The following is an 11,203-nucleotide window of genomic DNA, read 5'->3' as shown; positions in this document are numbered from 1 at the left end:
GTTATTGTTGTTTGGCGGGTCCGGGCTGGGGATTCGAACCCGCCACCTTAGGTGTACATGGCTGGCGCCTTAGCCGGTTGAGCTATAGGCGCCGAGCCTGCAAATTTTAAGTCACTATGTTCCTACTGTCATCTGGAAAGTGGAATTGTTTTCATTTATGTTTCATTTTCTTCTCTTTCTACTTCTGATGAGAAAAGACTAAGTTCTACTCTGTAGAATAGAAACAAAATTGGCAAAAATAAAAAAAATGTTTATAAGGGATTCCAGTGAGATCAATAGGGCCACAAAAGATCTGCATATATAAGACAAAGAAGATTCTAAAGGCTAGAGGGTGGCTCACACCTGTAATCCTAACACTCTGGGAGGCTGAGGGGGGAGGATCCCTGGAGCTCAGGAGTTCAAGACCAGCCTAAGCAAGAGTGAGACACTGTCTGTACTAAAAATAGAAACATTATTTGGGTGTTGTGGCAGACTTCTATAGTCCCAGCTACTTGGGAAGCTAAGGCAGGAGGATCATTTGAGTTTGAGATTGATGTGAGGTAAGCTGACACCACAGCACTGTGGCCTGCAGCAACAGAGTAAGACTCTAGCTCAAAAAAGAAAACAAAGGATTCTAGAAATATGAAGACTAGTGAACTAAAATGCATGACTTCCAAAAGTGGTTCTGGTTCTGACTAGCCACATACTGTTCTATAAATTTTTTCCTCTAATTTAGCCGATTATGACTGTAAGTATAAATAAGGGGAGAAAATAGCAACTCAGTCATAGTTACAGCCTCAAAATAAAAGTTTTTCTGTCCACATTGTAGATATATATATATATTTTTTTTTTTTTTTTTTTTTGAGACAAGGTCTCAGTCTGTTGCCCAGGCTAGAGTGCTGAGGAATCATAGCTCACAGTAACCTCAAACTGTTGGACTTAAGCGATCCCCTCGCCTCAGCCTGCCAAGTAGCTGGGATGACAGGCACCTGCCACAAAGCCCAGCTAGTTTTTCTGTTTTTAGTAGAGACAAAGTCTTGCACAGGCTGGCCTAGTAGAACTCCTAAACTCAAGCAATCCCCCTGACTCAGTCTCCCATAGTGCTAGGATTACAGGTGTGAGCCACATCGCCCAGCTATCATCATAGCCATTTTAAATGAGACAGTCGATAAAAGTTCATCATGTGCTCAACCTGCTTAGCTGTCTAGTTTCAAACACAAAAATGAGTGTCATCTGGTTTCTCAATTTTGACTGAGTTGCCCTAGACATTTTCTACAGGGCCAAAGGGGATGGTTTTAGAACTATACACATAGAAACAGCTATCTATAACTTTAAATTATGGGTCTTCCTTTCAATATTTGGCTGGCCTTTTGTGAAAAAAAAAATTAATGTTATATTGAACAACAGAGAGCTGGCAGCTACTCTTAGGTAGTTATCTCTCTCTCTTTACTAATCTGTAGAGTCCCTTTTCATCAGCTTAGTTTCTACTAACTGTAGAAGGACCATCCATATACCCCATCAGAGTATGAGCATTACACTTGCATGGTATAAAACTAACCTGCTAGGCTTCTTGTACTTTGCCTAATAATTATTTATTTTACAAATTAACAGCTCACTCTACACCCTGATCACCCAACCTGCTGTTCTTTGGATAGTACATTTTAGCTGAAGGCTGCTAACTGTTTGCAGTTAGCTTCAATTATGTTGAATACTGGTAACATTTTCCCAGCACTATAAACCCTACCTCTGTCCCGTCACAAACTTTTCTGAGTGCCTTCTCTGCAACTGCAACTCCTTAATCTCCTTAAAATACTAGAATAAATAAATGAGGATTTGGTTTTTTTCTGTGCCTGTATGGCCTTCCTGACCCAGTCTCTTCTGTTTTCTTGGGTCCAGGTTGCATGATCAGATGGTAAAGATCAACCAAAATCTGCATCGGCTGCAGGTCGCCTGGAGGGATGCTCAGCAGAGTTCTAGCCCTGCTGCTGACAATCTTCGTGAGCAGTTTGAACGACTGATGACCATCTATCTTTCTACCAAGACTGCCATGACTGAGCCACAGATGCTTCAAAACTGCCTAAATTTGCAGGTGTCAATGGCTGTACTACTAGTTCAGTTGGCCATAGGCAATGAGGGCTCACAGCCAATAGAGCTAACTTTTCCTTTGCCAGATGGCTACAGTTCTTTGGCTTATGTGCCAGGTAAGCAGTCTCTCCTTTGGAAGCTTCCTATTTATAGCCATCTAAGTTTAACTGGGTCACTTTGGAAGTTTAGTGTCAAAATACCTTTCTTTAGTTATCATTCAATTGTTTTAGAGAAACAGTTTGAACTTGTACATAATATCTGCTGGTCAAAATCTGGGGGGAAGACTAATAGTTTGTTGCTCAGCCTTGTGTTCCCATTGCTATGTGTGTCAGAAAATCATCTTCAAGGCTTGGCACCTGTGGCTCAAGTGGCTAAGGTGCCAGCCACATACACCTAAGGTGGCGGGTTCAAATCCAGCCTGGGCCCGCCAAACAACAATGACAGCTGCAGCCAAAAAAATAGCCAGGCGTTGTGGCGGGCGCCTGTGGTCCCAGCTACTTGGGAGGCAGAGACAGGAGACTCACTTGAGCCCAGGAGTTGGAGGTTGCTGTGAGCTGTGATGCCATAGCACTCTACCCAGGGAGATAGCTTGAGGCTCTGTCTCAAAAAAAAAAAAATAAAATAAAATCTCCTGCCGATTAATCCAGAAGGGAGATTGTGTGTGTATGTGTCTCAGTGAGGGATTGGCAGGTATTGTTAGTCAGATCAAGTCATATGGTCTTAATCATTGTATTAATCATATATTGCTATGTAACAAAATACCCCCACATGTAGCAGCTTAAAACTACAAATATTATCTCATGCAGTTTCTGGGTCAAGAATCCTGTCATATTCAACCATATGATTCTGTCTCAGAGTCCCACAGAAGGTAGCAGTCAAGCTGTCGACCAGGGCCATAGGAATCTAAGGACGTGACTAGGGCTGGAGTATCCACTTACAAGCCCAGTCATGTGGTTGTTGATAGGCCTCAGTTGTTTTTACTCTTGGCTACCAACCACTTTTCCAGGCCACATGTGTGTGTGTCTCCTTAGTACTACTCATGATAAGGCAGCTGGCTTCCCCCAGAGCAAGTGACCAAAATGGAAGCTGGAAGCTTTTATAACGTAATCTTGGAAATGACATGCCATCACTTCTGCCCCTCTCAAGGTATCTTCTACCCTGAAAGAGTATAGGAGAGGACTGTGCAAGGGAATGAATTATTAACTACCACCATCTCTAGTATACCGACCAGATATTCAAGATTTTTTAACTTAGATAGGATGAAATGGAGGAATTCAAATGTTATTTAGTACAGATAGACAGATGGTTAGCTAATTCCAGTGAATGTTTTCTTTTTCAGAATTTTTTGCAGATAACCTGGGTGATTTCCTCATTTTTCTCCGCCGCTTTGCTGATGACATCTTGGAGACATCAGCAGATTCCCTGGAGCATGTCCTTCACTTTATTACCATTTTCACTGGAAGTGTGGAAAGGTGAAATACTGAAAGCTTGGCTCTGTCACTTTCTAGAGCTGCAAAACATTCAGAAAACTCAACCAAGTAATAAACAAGCCTAGATCATCAGGGGTTACCTTCAGAAGTTATGTTAACATTAATAAATCACCTGACAATCCTTATGGGTAACCAAAAAATTCCACTATTGAGAAGCATAATAAGCAAGGGCCTTAGCCCACAGAGATTTTGAACCTACATATAAGGTACCTGATGGGAATTTCACTGTTAGTCCCTGGTGAAAATAGTTGCCATAATACCAGAAACTTCAGAAAATAGTTGCCATAATACCAGAAACTTCACCAGTAGCAGCCAGGTGCTAATACTCTTCTAGTAATTATAACAAAGCTTACCTTAGTGTCCTAAGTTGGATGAGCAGTGAACTTAGGCCAGCGTTACTTTGCATCTCAGTTCTTTTCAGTCATAGCTTCTAGTCCTCTTTTCCAAAGGAAAATACTGTGACTTATAAAATTGCTTCCTTGATTTTCATGGATGCAGAGGCTAAAGGAAACAGAAACAGTGTACAAACGTGAAGATTTGCTGTGCAGTGAAGAGAATGACCCACAGTCCCCTGAGCCATATCAGTGAGAAGTAGAGAGAAGCCAATCCTTCACTGAGCTGAGCAGACCTAATGAGAAGTCATAAATCAACAAGTGTGTACTAGACACACACTATGTACTGTAGGTAACATGGGATAATTAAATCCTAGTTTCTGCCTGCAGAAAGCTTGGAAAGGGAAATTTATCCCAGATGAAACTGTCAGAGGATAGTATGCTATAAATAATGCATTATTACAGAGAAGTAAGCAGAATGGCTAAGGATTAAGGAGAGACTCACCCTCATACTTGGTTAGCAGTCATCTTAAGAGTGAAATGATGTACCCTGCATCACCCCCAGCAAAAATGGATAAACTTTAAACTGTAGAAATGTATGCTGTTTTTTACTATAATGATGCTATACAATTATTTGGGCTCTTCATGTGATAAGTACGGTCAGAAATTTGGGGCTCTGTGGCTATAGCTCAGCAGGTAGGGCACTGGCCACATACACTGGGGCTGGTGGGTTCTAACCTGGCCGGGGCCCACCAAACAACAACTACAACACAAATAGCCAGGCATTGTGGCAGGCACTTGTAGTCCCAGCTACTTGGAAGCCTGAGGCAAGAGAATCGTTTAAGCCCAAGAGTTTGAGGTTGCTGTGTGCTGTGACACCACAGTATTCTATCAAGGGTAACAAAGTAAGACTCTGTCTCCAAAAAACAGAAAATTTGAGGGTAAGTTTACATGTTCCTCTTGCTTTTTGCCTGTTCTGCAGAATGAAGAATCCCCACCTGAGGGCCAAACTAGCTGAGGTATTGGAAGCAGTGATGCCCCACATGGACCAGACCCCGAGCCCCTTGGTGTCCAGTGTGTTCCACCGGAAGCGCGTGTTCTGCAATTTCCCACATGCATCCCATCTGGCAGAAGCTCTAATCAAGGTTTTTGTGGACATCGAGTTTACAGGTAAAGCAGTCATGACCCCAGGTCCAAAACTGAGAAACTCATACCAGTAGAGTGTCATAGCTTGATCAGTATTTGAACCTCAGACATTTATTGAAAACCTGCCAGGCTTGGCTCAGCACCTATAGCTCAGCACCTATAGGGCGCTGGCCACATACACAGGGGCTGGCAGGTTCAAACCCAGCCTGGGCCTGCCAAACAATGACAACTACAAAAAAAAAAAGTCAGGCCTTGTGGCAGTCACCTGTAGACCCAGCTACTTGGGAGGCTGAGGCAAGAGAATCATTTAAGCCCAAGAATTTGAGGTTGCTGTGAGCTTTGACACCATGGCACTCTACCCAGGGCGACATAGACTGTCTCAAAAAAAGAAAAGAAAAGAAAACATGCCAGGCTTGATGCTAAGTGCTTTTTTAAAAAATATTATCCTACTGGCCTATAGCTCAGTGAGTAGGGTGCTGGCCACATACACTGAGGCTGGAGGGTTCAAACTGGCCTAGGCCAGCTAAAAGAACAATGGCAACAAAAACAATAGCCAGGCATTGTGGCAGGTGGCTGTAGTCCCAGCTACTTGGGAGACTGAGGCAAGAGAATTGCTTAAGCCCAAGAGTTTGAGGTTACTATGAGCTGTGACACCATGGCACTCTACCCAGGGCAACAGCTTAAGGCTCTGTCTCAAAAAAAAAAAAAAGAAAAGAAAAAATATTATCCCATTAATGTGTTATCATCTGAAAAGTTTTACTTTATTTTCTCTGTTTACATATGAATACATGGGTGCTCAAAAAAATTAAATAATTTGTCCATGAAATACAGAGTAATAAGCGATAGAACCAGACCTGTCCCACTTTAAAAAAACCTAGATACCCTTACCAACCTTATTATTGTATTGCTTGGTCAAGTCATACAAATTAGGCTTTCTGATTACAACTTGGTTTTTAGTTTTCTTTGCCTCAAAATTATGTAATAGTGGATAATGAGTATACCTGTTGAGAGATTCCTTTCTCTTAACCAGACTATCTAACCTTCTAATTGTTAGATGGAGAATACCAGCAGGCAACATTTCCTTTCCCTCTAACCCTCAGCCCCTGTGTGTAATTAAATAGTACCTTATACCAACCAGTAAACAAGATATGTTAAGCAGTAATTTAAGACCTTTTTTTTTTTTTTTTTTTTTTTTGAGACAGAGCCTCAAGCTGTCCCCCTGGGTAGAGTGCCGTGGCATTACAGCTCACAGCAACCTCCAACTCCTGGGCTCAAGCGAGTCTCCTGCCTCCGCCTCCCAAGTAGCTGGGACCACAGGCGCCCGCCACAACGCCCGGCTATTTTTTGGTTGCAGCCGTCATTGTTGTTTGGCGGGTCCGGGCTGGGGATTCGAACCCGCCACCTTAGGTGTACGTGGCTGGCGCCTTAGCTGGTTGAGCTATAGGCACCGAGCCTTAAGACCTTTTTTAAAGGGAATCTTCTACCATCCAATGAAAAATACATTATTTTAAGGAGATATTTAACATTTTATTGGCTGCCTCTCCATATTTGGATTCTGACTTTGTCATTTGCTCACCTCTGAGCCTCAGTTTCCTCATCTGTAAATGGGTTGAAGTGATGATTAAGTGAAATAGTGCATATAAATCTTTATAATATGTAAGGAGTGGCACAATAAATTGCTGCAGTTATCTTGTATAACCATACAAAGGGTTGTAATGTAGTACAATTTCTGTTCTATTTCTGGGGGATCAGAAGTTGAAAGGGTTAAGAGACTTAGATTACACAAAGCCAGAATCAAAACCAAGGTCTTCTGACTTCAAATCCTACACTCTTCTTTTTTTTTTTTTTAGTATTATTATAGAATTTTATTTATTTTGTTATTGTTGTTGCAGTTTGGCCGAGGCCTGGTTTGAACCCGCCACTCTCAGTACATGGGGCCGGCACCCTACCCCTTGAGCCACAGGCGCCTCCCCACTCTTCTTTATTATATAAACCTTCTAATAGAGTTTTAATAATACCTTTGGTATTTCAAGAGCAGTATAAGCCTCAGATTTTTAGCTCCTGACCTGATTTTTCAGAATAATTAAAAACCATTTGGCTTCACAGTTGGGATATTATCTGTGAAGAATGTGGGGATTCTTTAGTGTCCCATTCTACATGTGGTTTTCTCTGCCACAGTGGCCAGTCTAGAGTCCTCTCATTAAGACCCTCATTCAGAGTCTAATAAGTACTCCAGTTTTGGATGTGGAAGCATTTATTTCCCTTGTACTTTATTTTACAGCTTGATTCTTATCCCTTGCTGAGTAAGGTATTCTTTTTTTTTTTTAATTTTTTTGTAGAGACAGAGTCTCACCTCATTGCCCTTGGTAGAGTGCTGTGGCCTCACACAGCTCACAGCAACCTCCAGCTCCTGGGCTTAAACGATTCCCCTGCCTCAGCCTCCTGAGTAGCTGAAACTACAGGCACCCGCCATAATGCCCAGCTATTTTTTGTTGCAGTTTGGCTGGGGGCCAGGTTTGAACCCTCCACCCTCAGTATATGGGGCCGGTGCCCTACTCACTGACCCGCAGGCACCACCCTCTTCTTTTTTTTTTTTTTAAATATGGAACGCTTCACAAATTTGCATGTCATCCTTGCACAGGGGCCATGCTAATCTTCTCTGTATCGTTTCAATTTTAGAATATGTGCTACCAAAGAGAGCACTTTTTTTTTTTAATTGAAACAGAGTCTCACTCACTCTGTCACCCTGGATTGAGTGCCATGGCATCATTATAGCTCACACCAATCTCAAACTCTTGGGCTTGAGCAATCCTCTTGCCTCAGCCTCCTTAGTAGCAGAGACTACAGGCATGCATTACTATGCCTGCGTAGTTTTTCTATTTTTAGTAGAGATGGAGTCTAGTTCTTGGCTCAGGCTGGTCTCGAACTCCTGAGCTCAAGTGATCCATCCCCCTTGGCCTCCAAGAGTGCTAGGATTATAGGCATGAACCACCATGGCCAGCCTGAATAAGGTATTCTTTATATCTTCCTTCTGTCAGTAAGGAAATAAATGAGCAAACACTTGGTCACAACTTTAGGCCTTTACCAACTCCCAGTGCAGATTTTGCAAGTAGCTTTGACATGCTCAAAATAAAAAAAAAATTAAAAAATGACTACACATGGGCATAAGCTCTTACTCTTTCCCTAATAGCATCACTTTTGCTGATACTTTGTTCTTGCCTCAATCCAGGAGACCCCCATCAGTTTGAACAGAAGTTTAATTACCGCCGTCCCATGTATCCTATCCTAAGATACATGTGGGGGACAGATACTTATCGGGAGAGTATTAAGGTGAGAGAGTTTTTGTGAAACCATTTGCTTCATATAAGCCGCATAAATTGTGGTTCAGTACTAAAATGATTTTCTTTTGGGCTGGGACTTACAGGATTTGGCTGACTTTGCCTCCAAGAATTTAGAAGCCATGAATCCCCCACTTTTCCTCCGCTTTCTTAACCTGCTGATGAATGATGCCATCTTCCTTTTGGATGAAGCCATACAGGTAAAAAATTAGAAAATTTAAAATTTAAAAAATTGCCCTATACCATCAAATAGTCAGTGCCTTTTACTCATAATAGAGCAATACCTAGTACTAATCTTGAAAACCAGATTTGTGATTAGTAGCATACCTCCAAGGTTGCCATTACACGGTTTCCTGAGTTATTCCATTAGAGAACAAGGTCGGGGCCACTGAAGCCTCACAGGCTAGGATGGTTGGCAGAGAGTTGGAAACATAGTATGATGAAGGCAAACTCAAGGGCATTGGCAAGAGTAGCTGATTGGGCCAGCACTACAGAAAGAAGTCGGGATCCTGCTTTTGGTTAGTGACTTTCAACTGTTTTCCATCCCAGCATGTCAGTAAAGTGGTTCAGCTCACAAAGACAATGATTTTTTTTTTCTTTTGAGACAGAGGTCAAGCTATCGCTCTAGGGTAGAGAGTATCTTGGTTTTATAGCTCACAGCAACCCCCAACTCAGGCTCAATCGATCCTCTTGCCTCAGTTTTTCTGTTTTTAGTAGAGACGGTCTTGTTTGTGCTCAGGCTGGTCTCAAACTCATGAGCTCAGACAGTCCACCGCCTTGACCTCCCAGAGTGCTAGGATTATAGGCATGAGCCACTGCACCTGGCCACAAAGTCAATGATTTTTAACCCACTGTCCTAAACATTTCTGATTTTTTGCACCACTATTTGAAAAAAATCTTTGGTTTGGTTTATTTATATATACAAAGATTCCAGGTTGTTCATACTCTTATCTATCAAATGCCTCCTAAGTCCCCAAAGTGTAAAATATAGCTGGGTGCCTCAGTGTATCATTTCCTTACCTATCCCTTACTGAACTGCTTACCAATCCTATAAAAACTTAACTACTCAGAGCAAAACTTCCCTTCCATGTGCTGATCGTAAGATGGATAAGGCAAGTAAATCCTGAAGGTAACCTATTAGACATTCACAATTCTTATTTGATTAGCAGTCCCTGGAGTAACTTGTATTTAATTTGTCAGAAAGGGGGCTGGGCATGGTAGCTCACACATGTAATCCAAGCACTCTGGGAGGCTGAGGCAGGCGGATTGCTTGAGCTCAGAAGTTTGAGACCAGCCTGAGTCCTGAGAGACCCCATCTCTAAAAAATAGCTGGGCATTGTGGCAGATAGTCCCAGCTATTCAGGAGGCTGAGGCAAGAGAATCAAGTGTTCAGGTTGCTGTGAACTACAACACTATGGCACTCAATCCCAGGGTGACTGAGTGAGACTCTGTCAAAAAAATAATAATCATAATAATTTGTGAAAAAGGTTTGATTTTTTTTTTCATAATCCTACATTCAAGATTAAGATAAGTTTTATTTGGGAGGCGCCTGTGTCTCAAAGGAGTAGGGCACTGGCCCTATATGCCGGAGGTGGTGGGTTCAAACCCAGCCTTGGCCAAAGAACTGAAAAAAAAAAAATCAGTTTTATTTGAAAATGAGAACAGGTCCTATTATAAACAGACTCTTTTAGCAAGAGCTGTGTGGCACAGACAATAAAGTAGATGGTATTTACATGAGATTATTAGTTTAACAAGTTGTTTGTTATAAGAACAAGGATAATGAGAGGTAAAGAGCTTGAAATGATGATTCTCCTTCCACACATCTTGGGCATTTGATAGAACTTTGATTTGGTAAGCAGTATTTTGTGTTTTGTTTGTTTTTTATTGTTCAGGTAGGATTCATCCTTCATCCTTTTTTCAGTGTAGCCTGTTTTGTTTTGCAAGGCAGGGGTGTTAGGGTTTCTTTTTTGTGTGTATGCCACAGCATCATAGCTCACAGCAACCTCAAACTCTTCTGCTCAAGTGATTCTCTAGCCTCAGCCTCCTCTGTAGCTGGAACTACAGGTGCCCATCACAACACCTGGCTATTTTTAGAGACAAGGTCTCTTGCTTAGTCTGGTCTTGAACCCAGGAGCTCAGGCAATCTACTCAGTTTGGCCTCCCAAAGTGCTAGGATTACAGGCATAAGCCACTGCGCCTGGCACATAGTTGTTTGTTTGTTTGTTTTGCAGTTTTTGGCTGGGGCTGGGTTTGAACCCACCACCTCTGGTATATGGGACCGGCGTCCTACTCCTTTGAGCCACAGGCGCCACCCCCCATAGTTTTTTTGAGACAGGGTCTTGATCTGTTGCCCAGGCTAGAATATAGTGGCAGCCATCAAAGCTCACTGCAGAATCCAACTCCTGGGCTCAGGCAGTCATCCAGCCTTAGCCTCCTGAATAGCTGGGACTAACAGACATGTGCCCAGCTGATTTTTAAATATTTTCAAGAGACAGGTTCTTTCTGTGTTGCCTAGACTGGTCTTGAACTCCTAACCTCAAGTGGTCCTCCTCCCTCAGTCTCCCAAAGTGCTGGGATTATAGGCATGAGCCACTGTACCCAGCCAAGGGTTTCATATACTATTAATTCTCTTTTCTGTTTCACATTATTATACTATTTCTACAGGAATTATCTGTGAATCTCCCCAAGCTGAAACAAATCTATATGAAGCCACAAGTTCTTTTTTTCCACAACATCTTTTTAAGCTTCACTCCGAGCTTAGTTGACTGGATTTCGAATAGGAATTCTTTTTTTTTTTTTTTTTTTTTGAGACAGAGTCTCACTATGTTGCGCT

The 11,203-nt window shown here is 42.1% G+C and overlaps 1 protein-coding gene and 1 non-coding gene across 2 annotated transcripts in view; one reads left to right on the top strand and one right to left on the bottom strand.

The window, feature by feature from the left end:
• UBE4A (ubiquitination factor E4A) overlaps positions 1–11,203 on the top strand; it is a 47,719-nt gene that overhangs the window by 20,401 nt on the left and 16,115 nt on the right. The window contains exons 11-15 of the mRNA XM_003796852.3: positions 1,876–2,180; positions 3,404–3,536; positions 4,869–5,056; positions 8,262–8,362; positions 8,457–8,570. Coding sequence (XP_003796900.1) covers positions 1,876–2,180; positions 3,404–3,536; positions 4,869–5,056; positions 8,262–8,362; positions 8,457–8,570 — 841 coding nt within the window. The remainder of the gene's footprint in view (positions 1–1,875; positions 2,181–3,403; positions 3,537–4,868; positions 5,057–8,261; positions 8,363–8,456; positions 8,571–11,203) is intronic.
• LOC111727486 lies at positions 7,629–7,735 on the bottom strand. Its single transcript, XR_002775039.1, has one exon. It is a non-coding gene; the product is annotated as a U6 spliceosomal RNA (small nuclear RNA).

Source organism: Otolemur garnettii, unplaced genomic scaffold (assembly GCF_000181295.1).
Source record: "Otolemur garnettii isolate 467f Iridium unplaced genomic scaffold, OtoGar3 scaffold00108, whole genome shotgun sequence".
NCBI lineage: Eukaryota > Metazoa > Chordata > Mammalia > Primates > Galagidae > Otolemur > Otolemur garnettii.
This window is presented reverse-complemented; position numbering and strand designations above follow the sequence as displayed.